Raw genomic sequence first — 15,470 nt, forward strand, 5'->3', positions numbered from 1 at the left:
GACATTCAAAGCTCTCTGGCTATTGGAGAGAACGTATTTTTTTAATTCATCGATTAATATTAGTGCAACCTAAAATTGAACAAGTATCTGTTTTGTAAGAGCTATTTGGCTATTGAGATATGTTTGCTATCGATTTTTTCGATTTTTGTTAGTGTGACCTATATGTGTATTAATCATGGCAATATCCACAAAGAACACAATATGTTTTAAAGGTTTAGAAAAATGATAAACATTGATTTCAGTGTTATTTTCTTAACGTATACCAAATATAATACGAGGGCTGCTACTTAAGTTTTGAGATCATAAAATTTGTCATTTTTAATGGTGAACGTACTCAGAACGTATTACCATACGAATGCTATTCGAATTGTACACTTCTTCTTCTCATTGAAGATTGGCGATCACGTTTTTAAATGCGTCTCGGTCCCTCGCAACATGTAACAATTCTCCGACGGTGAGATTTGTCCATGTTACGGAGCCAGGATTTCTTCTTCTTGCCGATGCCTTTCTTTCCCTTTACTCTTTCCTGCATTACGTTCTGTAGCAGAAGGTATTTGTCGTTTTGTAAGATCTGTCCGATGTAAGATGTTTTTCTTATCTTAATAATTGTCAATAGCTTTTTTTGCTACCAATGCGTCTTAGTACTTCGTCGTTGGAGATTCTGTCAGTCCACATCTCAAATGCCTCAAGTTTTTTGATCATTTGAGCTTTCATATCCGTACGGCAGTACTGAACACATATAACATTCCATGAATCTTATTCTGACGTAGAGGTTTAGATTTCTGTTCGGAAACATTGAGGAGTACTTGACAAATGCCTTTCGAGACATTTCAATTCTGATCTTGATTTCTTCGGCTTGATAAATTTGAGCGGTTATGGCTGAACCAAGATACTTGTATTTTTGCATAGTTGTACACAGTTGCTTGAAATATTTATCTTGGTGGAAAAAATCGAATCAAATCACGAACATTTTTTACAATTATTTTCTATGACTTTCGATGTGGATTAAACCAACAGCAGTGTACCTTTAAATCGCTTCCACTTCTGATGATGAAACATCCAATTATTAAAAATAAATAAAATATTAAATTTCCAAATTTAATAGTTATCGCACTTTCCTACAGAATGAATTGCGTGGAGGTCGACTAAAATTGGCTGTTGTACCAGAAAACATCGATGTTTTTTCGAAATAACTGGACATGTCTCCACCGTTCCATTAAAGCAACATAGAACGGTTAGTTCTGAACGGTACACCTGCATTTGTTTGCCAGAAATGTATGAAAATCAAGGAAACCAATCGCAGATGACGAATGATTCTCCACCACAACAATGTGAGTTCCCACACATCAGTTCAAACAAAAACGTTTTTTGAACAGGCAAAACATCGAAATGGTATAAAAAACAATACAAAAATATACAATTATAAATTTTTGTTTTATTTATATCTTTATGTTGTACAAATGTTAGGTACCTCAATCAGAATGGAAAAAATACTTCGATAATTGGTTTATATTGATCTCAATAGAGAATATTTTGAAAAACAATATCAAATATTTGTTTTTATTTGTCTATCTCAAAACTTGAACAGCAATACTTTTATAGTTCAGATTTTAGCAATGTAATGTGATATTTCCAGAAGTAATGTCAAATTTCCAGAAGTAATGTCAAATTTCCAGAAGTAATGTAAAATTTTCAGAAGTAATGTAAAATTTTTAGAAGTAATGTCAAATATCCAGATGTAATGTCAAATTTCCAGAAGTAATGTAAAATTTTCAGAAGTAATGTCAAATTTCTAGAAGTAATGACAAATTTCCAGAAGTAATGTCAAATTACTAGAAGTAATGACAAATTTCCAGAAGTAATGTCAAATTTCCAGAAGTAATGTCAAATTTCCAGAAGTAATGTAAAATTTTCAGATGTAATGTAAAATTTCCAGAAGTAATGTAAAATTTTCAGAAGTAATGTCAAATTTCTAGAAGTAATGACAAGTTTCCAGAAGTAATGTCAAATATCCAGAAGTAATGTCAAATTTTCAGAAGTAATGTCAAATTTCTAGAAGTAATGACAAATTTTCAGAAGTAATGTCAAATATCCAGAAGTAATGTCAAATTTTCAGAAGTAATGTCAAATTTCTAGAAGTAATGACAAGTTTCCAGAAGTAATGTCAAATATCCAGAAGTAATGTCAAATTTTCAGAAGTAATGTCAAATTTCCAGAAGTAATGTAAAATTTTCAGATGTAATGTAAAATTTCCAGAAGTAATGTAAAATTTTCAGAAGTAATGTCAAATTTCTAGAAGTAATGACAAGTTTCCAGAAGTAATGTCAAATATCCAGAAGTAATGTCAAATTTTCAGAAGTAATGTCAAATTTCTAGAAGTAATGACAAATTTTCAGAAGTAATGTCAAATATCCAGAAGTAATGTCAAATTTTCAGAAGTAATGTCAAATTTCTAGAAGTAATGTAAAATTTTCAGATGTAATGTAAAATTTCCAGAAGTAATGTAAAATTTTCAGAAGTAATGTCAAATTTCTAGAAGTAATGACAAGTTTCCAGAAGTAATGTCAAATTTCCAGAAGTAATGTCAAATTTTCAGAAGTAATGTCAAATTTCCAGAAGTAATGTAAAATTTCCAGAAGTAATGTAAAATTTTCAGATGTAATGTAAAATTTCCAGAAGTAATGTAAAATTTTCAGAAGTAATGTCAAATTTCTAGAAGTAATGACAAGTTTCCAGAAGTAATGTCAAATATCCAGAAGTAATGTCAAATTTTCAGAAGTAATGTCAAATTTCCAGAAGTAATGTCAAATTTCCAGAAGTAATGTAAAATTTTCAGATGTAATGTAAAATTTCCAGAAGTAATGTAAAATTTTCAGAAGTAATGTCAAATTTCTAGAAGTAATGACAAGTTTCCAGAAGTAATGTCAAATATCCAGAAGTAATGTCAAATTTTCAGAAGTAATGTCAAATTTCCAGAAGTAATGTAAAATTTTCAGATGTAATGTAAAATTTCCAGAAGTAATGTAAAATTTTCAGAAGTAATGTCAAATTTCTAGAAGTAATGACAAGTTTCCAGAAGTAATGTCAAATATCCAGAAGTAATGTCAAATTTTCAGAAGTAATGTCAAATTTCCAGAAGTAATGTAAAATTTTCAGATGTAATGTAAAATTTCCAGAAGTAATGTAAAATTTTCAGAAGTAATGTCAAATTTCTAGAAGTAATGACAAGTTTCCAGAAGTAATGTCAAATATCCAGAAGTAATGTCAAATTTTCAGAAGTAATGTCAAATTTCTAGAAGTAATGACAAATTTTCAGAAGTAATGTCAAATATCCAGAAGTAATGTCAAATTTTCAGAAGTAATGTCAAATTTCCAGAATTAATTTCAGAAGTAAGAGTAAAATTATATTGAATTTCGGAGATACGCCACGTACTATATTCTGATTCATTCCCTTTCTAGATTTCTTATCAGCGATTAGTCCCCAAGTTTAAGGAAATCTAGTTCACATTGGTAGAGAATATTTAATATCACTAATTGTTTTTTGAATAGTTTCACATTATAACTATTTACTTTCATTTGTTAAGAATAGATTCGGATTACGCCACCACTGTTTTAGTTGAATAGCTCCACGCACCCGACCAACGTGTATCACCCATCCTCTACATATGAGAACATCGTTTCGGTCTTCATGTCGTATCCATCATCCAGTCCGCGCTACATGCCCAGGGAATTGGAATCTTGCCTGTTTTATATTTTCGCAGAATATCTTCCGATATGTTACCACGTCAATAAATTCCGACACTAACCATCAAAGAAAGTTGGTTATTTATTCTACTATATAAAAATTTCTATTCAAAGGTTACATATTCCAAGGGTACCGTGACTAATCTAAACTGACCGGATTCACTTATTTCGAAATTCTGTCAATTAAAAAATTTAAAATGTGGATTTCACTTAGTAAGAAAAATAATCATTTTATAGAGGGCATCCTAGAACATAAAGGGTTAGGTATAGACACAATTTTCAAAAAATTCTCAAAGTATGATATCTTCAACATATACTCTAAAAATTTGAAGTGAATCCGATAAATAAAGTGTTCAAAGTACATTTTCTAAAAAATTAAAACAAAACACTAAAGTAAACTTAATTATAGTATTCACCACAATTTCTACTCTTGTTAAATATAAAAAATATGTTGTACAGTTTCCAACAGCAAGTACACGTGGACTAGGATTCAAACTTGTAGTTGAATAATTATGGAAATTAATATGTTCCTTCCTGTCCTTTCCTTTCGTTGGGCATTATTATGAAATAAATAGGATATGGATTGCACAATTTTTGTAACCTGATGGGGATGCCGGCTATTTTAGATAAAACTACGCATACAATATTACTCAGGCAAAATTTATATTGTAGTAAAACCGTTGCAGAAGTCTTGATAACAGAAACTGTTATCTATACAGGAGCCCCAAGAGCTGGACAACGGGACCAAGCCTGGGACTGTACTGCGCAGCTAAGGTTAAGTGTGCTAGCCTGGGCTTAAGTCTGGTCAACTGAACATTGGCCGTACCTGTAGTTTCCTAGCTTTGGCCCAAAACTGGCGAGCCCAAGCTCGGCCATTCAATGGGAACCCAGACCTGGGACAAATCTGGGTAACCCAGCTTTGGCCATGCCTGTGATTTCCCAGCCTTAGTCCATGACGGGCAAGCCTAACGTTAGCCGTTCTATGGGAACCCAGACTTGAGTCAGATCTGGTTAACCCAGACTCTTTGACAGAAACATCCCACTCTCATTTCTACCAAATACCAAATATCTGATTGTGACCGACGTTAGCAAAGAAGGTTAAGTCCCCAACTTCATGCTTAATATGTTTATGTCTACCGTCGATAAGATAAATCGTGTTTTGTTCGGCTGATTCTAACGATGACAATGTATATGACAGTGATAATCTGCTCCCTAATGAAGTCCCTCAAAATGTAGAAGAAACCATTGAACCAAAAGAAAAACTTCCAGTAATTTTTATATCAACTATTGACAATTTAGAAAAAACTAGTTGTATCAAAGATTGTCACGTTAACTTTTCATTGTGATGCAATAAAAAATAAGAATGATTAAAATATAATTCATATCTTTTTTGATTATGAGTTTGTAAGCATATGTTCAGCTGTAACAACCAAAAACGGCTCAGGCTTGGGAACAAAGAATGGCCTTAATGATAACAACCAAGCCTGGCACGCTGTTATCATCCCGGTCTTTAGCCAATGGCCAAGGTTGTACCAATCTTGGCCCATATTTGGCCCCGTTGTTTCTTCTTGCATGGATAATGGAGAAAAACAAGCAATGCCATCAACTAAAAATGTTTATATGAATGATTTAACTGTAAAACTGTATATGTGTGTATAAAAGTGTATATTGTAAGCTATGTGAGTATTGAAAAAAAAACAATACAGCTGAGTTTAAGGAATGGTTTGAATTGCATGAAGATGAGTGTACTGTTAATCACAAAGGGTCTTCAGGGAAAATGGAGGTGAGTGCGATGGTCGAAATGTTTCAGCAGATTGAAACAAAATTTGGGGTTAAATAATTAAACTACATTAGCAATGGTGATTCGACGACATATTCTGGAATTATAAAAGCAGATCCCTACAAAAATACAACCGTAAATTAGAAGAAATGTATAGGGCATGTTTAGAAGCGGATGGAGACTCGAATACGTACATTGAAAACTAACTAAAAAGATCTTGGTCGTAGAGGAAAGCTCAAGGGAAAAGTGATTGACAAATTAACTGTAAACTATGTTGTGATTGTGATTCTATCGAAGATATAGACTCTGCTATAAAGGCAACTTTTTATCACCACAGCTTGAGCAAAGATTGTTGGTCAAGATTTGTCAGTGGAATCAATCAGAACAGTAATGAGAGCTTCAACCAACTAGTATGAAAAATATGCCCAAAAACGATAAATACTAATTTTATTATTGTACAAAGTGCTTGATACATAGCTACTAGTATATTAAATGAAATACAAATTCATTATTGACTATAATGACTCTGGGTCTTAATTGTGGGCCTAAATCATATCGGTATACCGAAAAAACGGATGCTGCACATGTGAAAGTGGCATATAAGCGCGGTAACGATACTACTGGACAATGTAGGATGCAAACTGTTTTCTACCTTCGACTTGAAATCTGGATATTGGCAAGTGAAGATGAGCCCAGATAGATAGAGTGAAAACTGCTCTTGCCATTGGATCCGGATTATAACAATTTAACGTTATGCCAATCGAGGTGAATCAGGCGACATTTGAAAAAATATTGGAAAACTTTTTGAGAATTTTGGAAAACATGCCTTGTCTATTAGGACAACATCGTGGAGCTTGGGAAGATATTGGTTAAACATCTAAAGTCAGCTATCTGGATGGTGGTAGATCCAGAGAAAGTTTCTTACATTCAGCGATGACCGCAACCAACCAAAAAATATCAAATTAAGAGTTTCCTTGGACTGTAAATATTATTGAAGGTGTAAAGAAATTGCCTAGCCACTAACTCAATTCACAGAACAAACAAGAGCTTTCCATTAGGATGAAGACTGTCAAATGGCGTTTCAGTCCTTGAAAATGCATCCAAACACAACGTCGATATTAGGAGATCCATTACCATAGGTATACTTCATTGTTGACAAAGATACAAGTAACGTAGACTAGGGAAGTGTTCTGAAAGAGAAAAAGAAAGAATACTCTCGAAACCAAAACTAAAAGGAAGCTTTTAAAAGTAGTGGAAGTCTGTTACCAGTATCTCGATGGAAGGAAATTCTTAATGCAGACTGATCATGCAGCACTCAAGTGGTTGATGCCGTTTAAGTATCCGAGGACCAAATCGCGAGATGGGTTGAATGATTTCATTAGTACAATTTAAACATCGAGCTGGTCTGAGTTACCACAACGCCGTGCTCAGCTGACTGTTTCAACTGCAATAAGGCAGAATCTAGCTTTCAAGAGCTACAGTAGACAAAGAAGAACGATCACCTACTAGCATCAGAAAAGATCGCGTAAAAGTGATTCGTTCATAGAAAGAATTGAATCGACGACCTACCTGCAATAAGTGTCAAGATTTTCACTGGGGCTTGAAACAAATTAGGCTCGGTGAGATTTCTTAATCTTAGCAGAAGACCTGAAAAGAAGGCTTGAAAATGATGATGCTACAAGGAGGAAAGACAGTTATTCCGAGAACGAGATTCTTCCAGGTAAGAATATATGAAAGTGGGAAGAGTTGCAGAGCGATGGACGTTTTAAAATTACTGAAGAATTTAAGTACATAGTATATATACTATGAACACCAACAATAAAATAGAAGAAGAAATACGGATGAGGTTAAATGCAGCCTGTAGATGTTCTTGGAGCCTATCGAAATTACTTAAAAGTAAACACACTGCTGTAAAACACACCCAATAACATTTGAAAATAAAAAATAATAAAATATTAAGGAGGATATATGGGCCAGTTTTTGAAGCAGAATACTTAAAAAGAGAACTCAGGGACTGGGACAGACGATCAGATATTGTGGCTGTGAGAAGAAGCAGAAGATCAACCAAAAGGATGGCGCCCACTGGGAAGACCAAGAGCAAGATGGAATGACCAAGTGGGTGAAGATGTAAGGAGACTTGGTGGAGAATTAGACATGGCTGAGGATAGAAAATTATGGAGGCAACTTATGGGCGAGAACAAAAATTAACTTGGATTATTAGTGGTAGAGTATTTGTTTATTTTATCTATTTTTGAGGATGATTAGTATATTATACAGGTAGTACTCATTAAAATTCCATTTATAACTATTCCTTATCCTTTATTGATTAAAACAGTTTTAACAATAAGAATAAAATTATATCGAGACAAAACTCATTTTTTCAAATTTTATAAAGTATATACATTTCGAGTTTTCATGCTAGATATACATAGCTACAAACATACTTTGAACAATTTTAAATTTTATACAATTTTAAATATTTACATTCATTATTGCCGCCTTTTTTGCAAAAAGTCCTCTTTAAAATATTTCCTATATTAATATTACACTTCAAAAAGAGAGTATCACATGTTTATGTTTATGTTTTGCACACACCTGTTCAATCAATTCTTTTGATCTTCTTAAAAGGGATTTAAACAGTTCCGAACACTTTTTAAATACTTGAAATTGTATACCCTTCAATTATTTTTACATAATCTGCACTCCTAACGATGTAACTGGTACAAGAATTTAGAACAGGTTCACTAGATTTACTAAACAATACGAATGAAACAAATATTCTAATAGTTGAGTACCACGTTAAAAAAGGTTGACATAAATGGATTAATATATAATTAAAAATATTCAATTGATATACAAACAATTTGAGCTTTAAAAAGTTCTAGATTTAAAAATTATAGGTTACATTTAGCAACCTTTCACCCATGCCGCTGGCACCCACTGAGGTTCTCTTTCTAAACTGTTAATTTCATTTAGTAATTGATGATACGCCCTTTCGGTATCATTGTTTATGATGATAAGATCAAAAAAGTGCCCATATTTGTCTTCCATTGTACGAGCCTTTTCTATAGTATCTTTCAGCTCTTCTTCCTATAAGAAAAAAAGGATTATTGTGAAGATTTTTGACAAGTCAGTTTCATAATCAAACAAAATTAATCTGTAGTTGATATATGGTTTCAAACACTGTTTGTTTCAAATCGACAAAAATTCAATTGGAAATTCTCGGACGTCATAGAGACTATTGGATTGCAAGGCTTAGATGACAAGAAGAAAATATGATATGTAATGTCAGATATTGATAGTATCAATATCCTATACATTTTTAATAATTTGCGTATGTTAATATGATTGTTTGCATTATACTTAAAACTTAAAAAAACCTCTCTTTGAATAATATGACGATTTCCACTTGAGGCAGCAAACTAGCGGCCATTATTATAATGTGCCAAAAAACAGACATTCAGGCGTCAGTCGGCGTTGTACTACATCCACGTAAACTTATCCATTGTTAATGCTCCCGCCAAGTGTGATTCGTTTTCTACAAGCTGAAGACGATAGTGCTGCAGAAAAACATCGGAGAATGAGTCGTGTGTATGGGGAAAACTTCATGAGTGATGGTGTTGTGCCTGAATTGTGTCGAAAGTTTAAATATGGCCGTAATGATGTGCATGATGAAAGGAACCAAGGACGCAAATGTGCCATTTCAGATGACCTGGTTCCACGAGTTGACAGAATGGTTAAAGAAAAGCGCAAATTCATCATTACTGCTCTGAATACGGAATTTCCAGAAGTTTCAAGGTCTGTTTTGTACTCTATTGTTGATGAACGGTTAGGCTACATTGACGGCAACTTTCTTTGAAAAGGGTTTTGAAAAGTTTGTACAAAGATATGATAAATGTCTCAATCTCTTCGGTGAACCAATCTTTTGGTACAATTATTGTTTCATATGAACTTGTCTCTTATTTATAGCCTATCGGAGGTTCAAAGGTCCTCATATCTTTATATCATAGATGTGATGTCACATAATGTTTCAATTATCTAGATGCATTCGCCTAATCTGACAAATTTTTTTTAAATCATTGAATTTAATTATTTTAAAAGCTTAGAAAATAGCATGCAAATAAAAAAATATATGTTCATAAGTAGAATACTTGTATTTATAATAAAATGATTAAAAAAATATTTTTTATAAACCAGTGCATGTACTAGCAACATGAATGGAAACATCTGCGAGAAAAACCCACAGACAATAAAGATAACAGATATAAACTAAGTAAGATTACAATAATAAAAAAAATAATAATAGCATTTGTATTTATTTCAAAATAAGTGATAAATGAAAACATTTTTTTTTAAATTGGAAGCACTGCATCAACTAAGCATAAATTGAATAAAAATAAATTCAAGAGGTAAAGAAATGTGAGTACAAACATGGATCTTAGTCACAAATCTAAATTAAAATTATATCCTACACTGTGAAATAAATATAGAAAAGTAATATCTGGCATATAGCACCATAATATAGACGATTTATGTCACAAGTGAATTATATTACACTATAACTCTCTTTGTTTTGAAAACTAGGTACGTAAAAATATGCCCTAATCATCTATTAACTGAAAAAACTTTTCAGTCAATATAATGAACTTTGAGATACAGAAAACAAAATATGCCATTCGGAGCTTTGTGGTTTTGTTTGTACATAAAAAATATGTTTCATGCAATTGCACGCGAAATTTAATTTCGCGGCCGTTACCCATAGCAATGGCTGCGAAACCAAACGTCACTTCCAAATTTGACATTTCTAAAATACTACAAAGATAAGGATTATTTTTTATTGAATACCAACAAATACATAAGTATTGGTTATTGCCTACATTCACCAGATACTATCGACAGAAATTGGTATCAGACATTTTGTGTTTCGTGAAGAACTATCAAAATATTTTGTAGATATTGAAACATATCATTTCCATAGCAGACAGTGACATTGTTAAATAAATTGAGCTGCTGTTGATTTTAGAGCAATAACATTTATTTACAATTATCTAGTTTAATAATTTTCACGATTACTCGAAAAATAGTGGGTATGCCATGGCCGCGAAACTTTTTAACGACCTCAAGATAATTGTTCTTTCAGTACGTTAAAAAGGTATTTCGCGGCCTAAGCATACAAATAACTATTCTCATAATCAGTATGAATACTTATACATTTATTTACTTAAAAAAACGTCATTTTATTATACTACAAAAGACAAAATTTAAAAAGATCGAGAAACGACACAATTGACAGATACTGTCCTTGAATAATTCACGGTAAATCAACATCTTGAATAGGTTCGTAATTATGCATGCGCATTACAGCGATCGTGAATTTGTTACCAAATGATTCGGAATTTATTAAAAATTGACAAAGCTGCCTCTAGTTGCGACGAACGAGTCTGTGATCAGCTGTGTTGGCGTCATTGCAACAGAAACCAGAGTGAGGACGAAGTGAGAAAGTGATAGATAAAGAAAGATTGAGAGAGGAATAGAAACGCGTAGAGGGGAATATATGCATCACGCACCTACACGCATTTAATTTTATCGACGGATTTTTGTTACTTCGGCTTGTGGAAATCGTCTGATTATATATTTTTCGTTATCCTTGAATTATTTCCTTCAAAATATAAATAAAAAATAGCCATTCTCGAGAATGTCGTGAATCTGCCAAATCTTAAATTTGACAATTGATGCAGCCATTGTGTAAATCATTATAATAATGTAATCATAAATAATAGATTTGTTCTTGGTAGTTACACTGGAAGAATTAGTTCAGGAGGTGTACACTAAAGCGTTCTTTGTAGCAGAACCAGCGTTAGCGTTGCTGTGCAAGAGAACTGGTTCACCCAGTTCACTATACTGCTTGCACCAAGAACAAACCTAATATATGTAACAGTATTTACTGAATACCTATACATAATTTTTCAACAATTATGAAGGTTAATCTGAAGTTTATTTAGCCATAATCAGCATTAGGGAACGTACATATTTTATTTGAACTAGAGTTTCTATTTAACTGAAATCATCAATATTGTATGTTAAATGAAAATAAATTCTCACCTTATAAGACTCTCCGTTCCTAATTTTTTTCTGTCTCAATTTCTCTAAACTGGGAGGGGCAACAAATACTACATACGGCTTTAAATCAGAAGTTCTGAGTATCTTCAAACTCTGTGGATGTAAGTTCAGAACACAAATTTTCCCAGAATTTACCACAGATCTTATAGCATCTAGTGAAGTTCCATAGTAAGATTTTTCATATTCTCCGTGTTCTACGAATTTTCTCGAAAGTATATCAGCTTCAAATTGGGCTCTAGTTATGAAGTGATAGTCTTGTCCGTCAACTTCATTTTCTTTTCGGGCTCGAGAAGTATCTTGAAAAAAAATTATTGGATAATTTAAGGACTAGAGATACAAAATAAATTTTCTTGAAACTTGACAATATTCACGAATTTCAGGTTAACAAACTGAACTATATTTATGGAATAGAATTTTACTTGGATGAAGAATGTTACTCAGTTCATTCTGTAGTATCAATAAGAACTTTCTAAATTTTGATAGCTGTTATTATATTAGAGTGTTTGAAAATATCCAATTTCTAAAGAGTGATGGATCAAAAACAGCAGACGGAACTGGAATAAGAGTGTACGTGCCCAGAACCAAACACTCTGAAAGCCTTTTTCTTTCTGATAGTCATAAAATGCAAATTCGTTTGGGATTGCTGGGAAAAATTTAACGACTCATAGGAGCGAAGGGAAATGAAATAGCTGATAAGCTCGCTAAAGCCCTTTCATGGGACCTAAGCCCTTCTGTGGTATCTGCTAAAGAATAATGGAAAAGAAGATAGATTAGGAGTAAAACCAATTATTGGGTCAAACTACATGGGCTGAGACAGGCAAAAACTCTTCTAGGAAACTATAACCAGAGTAGATCTGCTGAACGTATCAAACTAAGTAAGAACAATCTACAAACACTAACAGGAGTTCTATCGTGGCAACGTCACTTCATCAAATACCTGAAGACGCTTGACATAGCAGATAATGCGGCGTGTAGATTTTGTTGCATAGAAGACGAAACCTCTATCTACATTCTCTCGATGTGTGAAACTACACCTGGGTGTGTATGAAATAGAAGACGAAAATCTCTGGTAATTAAAGTCATCCCATATTCTAGACTTTTTAAAATGAGTGGGATGGATGGATCCGCTGTAAACGCTGGGTTCTGCAGTATCGCAACAAGAGAGGAGGACACAATAGATCTTTTGGGTTGCAGTGTATACGAGACTCCAAATCCATACATACTTACAAAGAGTGAAGTGATAGCATATTTTATCAATTTGAAGGTGCTGCCCCTGTAAAAGATCAAGCATAGCGGCCCCAGCTTGAAATATAACTTTTTTGTGAGAAAAATTTGGATTTATGAGATCAGTAAAATTATTTTTCATGACACAACTCGAAATAATTTTCAGCCCAATATGAGAAAATTCACTCAAAGAAGACAAAACATATTGTTTGAATTTTGAAAATGCAATTTTGACATTCTAAAATGATGATCTATCGAAACGTGGGCTTTATTCCTCTGTGTTTTATATGGATAAAGAAAAGCAAAGCAGATCGATTAATTGAGGCGTACCACAAACATTAAGATATATGCTTCATGCAACTGAATCTACGAGACAGTATTTGCTAGAAAGCATAAAATCGCATCCAATGGTTTGTAGACGGAGATTAGTAGGTATGATAAATTCGAGTATTTTTTCTCTCATTATGCCATCCAGGATTAGTGCTTCCTTTTACTTCGAATCATTGTGGTTAGCGTGTGAGCTACGGCAAGTAATGGCAGCATTGGAAAACAAAACAAAACATCGTATTCAGCGGTGAATCGTGATTGTGAATAGTTGTGCAGGACGGTTGTACCATTGGTTTGGGGTATTATTGCTTGTGATAGCTGATCATCATTCTTATGTTTATTCGAGACAATATAGAGCTGAGCGTTATGTTGATGATGTCCTACAAAGGGCCACAAACTTTTTTCGACAAGGCACATTCGCATTTTTCACTTTGAACTATGGTGTGCGGATGGGGAGGAAATTATCCAACTTGCACCAACGTCCACAGAGTGTGGTGTAGTTCATCTGCTAAACTGAAGCTGCTTGGAATGAGGTGCCACAAACAAACATCACCTTACTTAATGAATAGAAACATACACTATGTAGAAATGTTCATAATTGAATGACGAATTATTTAATTATTAGTATATATTAATAGAATATTAATTGAAGATACTTACGTGGTATGGCGGCGGCAAACCGTTCACTGTCTTCCATAAGTCTTTGTCTTAATTCGTGTCTTCCTATATTTGGTGGTCCAATAAGGACAATTGGTCTCTTATTATTAGCCCTTGGGTAATACAGTGAAACCTCTTCATATGTTAAAATTTCATCAGTATCGTACTCATCTACATTGTTTGAATACATAGGGTAACCGCCATCGGCGTATGCTCCCTTTTTCTTTTTTCTTTTATTCGTTTTGCCACAAAGTAATGTCGTTGACTTTCTTTGAGGTTTAGACATGCGTTCCTCTGCTGCCAATCTCATATTTTCTCGTTGGTGCTGGAATGTTAGAGAAGGTACTAGACCTGAAAATTGAAATTATTTCATATAAATAACAATAACATAAATTTGGTGATTTCTTGTAACAGATAAAAGCAAATACAAATATAAAAAGAAATAAAACTGTTCCAAAAATAATAAACATTGTGTATTATCTATTTAAGCTTATTGTACCCTCAAAGTAAATATCTTTCAGAATAATACTCGAACGAAAGAATAGTTCTGATACGTCTTCTATGGCCTGATCATTTCTAAGCTTTTTCAGGAAAAATATTTCTTGATAAGTTGAAGGATTTAAATGACACATTATATAAATATTTGCGTTCTTCTATTCAAGTGATGTGAATAATATCGATTGATTGATTTCCCTGAACCAGCATTTCTAAAAATTCAGCAAGATCACCGATGTTCACAAGAGAAGCCATATAAAATTCAATAATAAAATCGTTTTTGTATTAGTAACACTTCTTTTTTGGTAATCGTCGTTAAATATTTTATAATTGTAATAATAAATATAGTTAAAAAGCTACTTCGGGCTCTCAAAATTATTTTTCATATTACATAACCTAAACCACTGTTAAAAACAGAACGAAATTTTAGAAGGAATCCATGAATTTGATACTAAAGCAACGATTTTTTAAACGTTTTCGTAGTGAGATTGTGGCAAAATTATAAACAAAAAGTATACTAACTCTAATATATCGACGATGATTATAGTATTCGAGAGCTCGGAAATATATTAGATTTAGTACAATTTGGTGTTTAATTTTGCCACAATCCCACTACCAAAACGCTTATAAAATCGTTGCTTTAATGTCAAATATCTATATATTCATTTTTATTAAAGCTTCTTGAGCTCTTAGGTTGATTTTTGTTTTACAAATATAATTAAACCAAAATTACGAAAAAAAATATGATATAAGTTTGCTAATTCTAACCGTGTTATCACATTTTACTTTCAACGAGGATCTAAAGGAAAAAATATATACTGTAGAGTGGGTCTACTGTTCCACATGCTGGGTTTCTTTGCTTCAATATTAATTATATTTTTGTTAATACAGAACACGATTTGCGAATATCACTTCTGTTCAATTTTTTTTTTTTTTTTTGATAGAGTACGCTCCGATAATTGTCAGACATACATTCTGCGCTCTGTTTTACCGACCAGTGTTGAACAACCGTGTACCAAAAATTAGCCAACAAATTTGTGTTGTTCGTGCCTATGAACGAACGAAATTCAAGCTGTGTGGGAATCCCCCGAATCAACTAACAAAAGTGGGTTTAGGTTTATCT

General features: G+C 33.0%; 1 protein-coding gene across 5 annotated transcripts in view; it reads right to left on the bottom strand.

Moving 5' to 3' along the window:
• Positions 1-7,822: 7,822 nt before the first annotated feature.
• LOC130443975 (protein PALS1) overlaps positions 7,823-15,470 on the bottom strand; it is a 123,287-nt gene continuing 115,639 nt past the window's right edge. For 3 of the 5 annotated variants that reach the window (XM_056778912.1, XM_056778911.1, XM_056778908.1), the window contains 3 exons: positions 13,856-14,203; positions 11,627-11,940; positions 7,823-8,614 (listed from right to left, as the gene is read on the bottom strand). In XM_056778912.1, coding sequence (XP_056634890.1) covers positions 8,432-8,614; positions 11,627-11,940; positions 13,856-14,203 — 845 coding nt within the window. In that variant the 3' untranslated portion in view covers positions 7,823-8,431. The remainder of the gene's footprint in view (positions 8,615-11,626; positions 11,941-13,855; positions 14,204-15,470) is intronic. The other 2 variants (XM_056778909.1, XM_056778913.1) reach the window with 1 other exon arrangement.

Source organism: Diorhabda sublineata, chromosome 5 (genome assembly GCF_026230105.1).
Source record: "Diorhabda sublineata isolate icDioSubl1.1 chromosome 5, icDioSubl1.1, whole genome shotgun sequence".
Taxonomy (NCBI): domain Eukaryota; kingdom Metazoa; phylum Arthropoda; class Insecta; order Coleoptera; family Chrysomelidae; genus Diorhabda; species Diorhabda sublineata.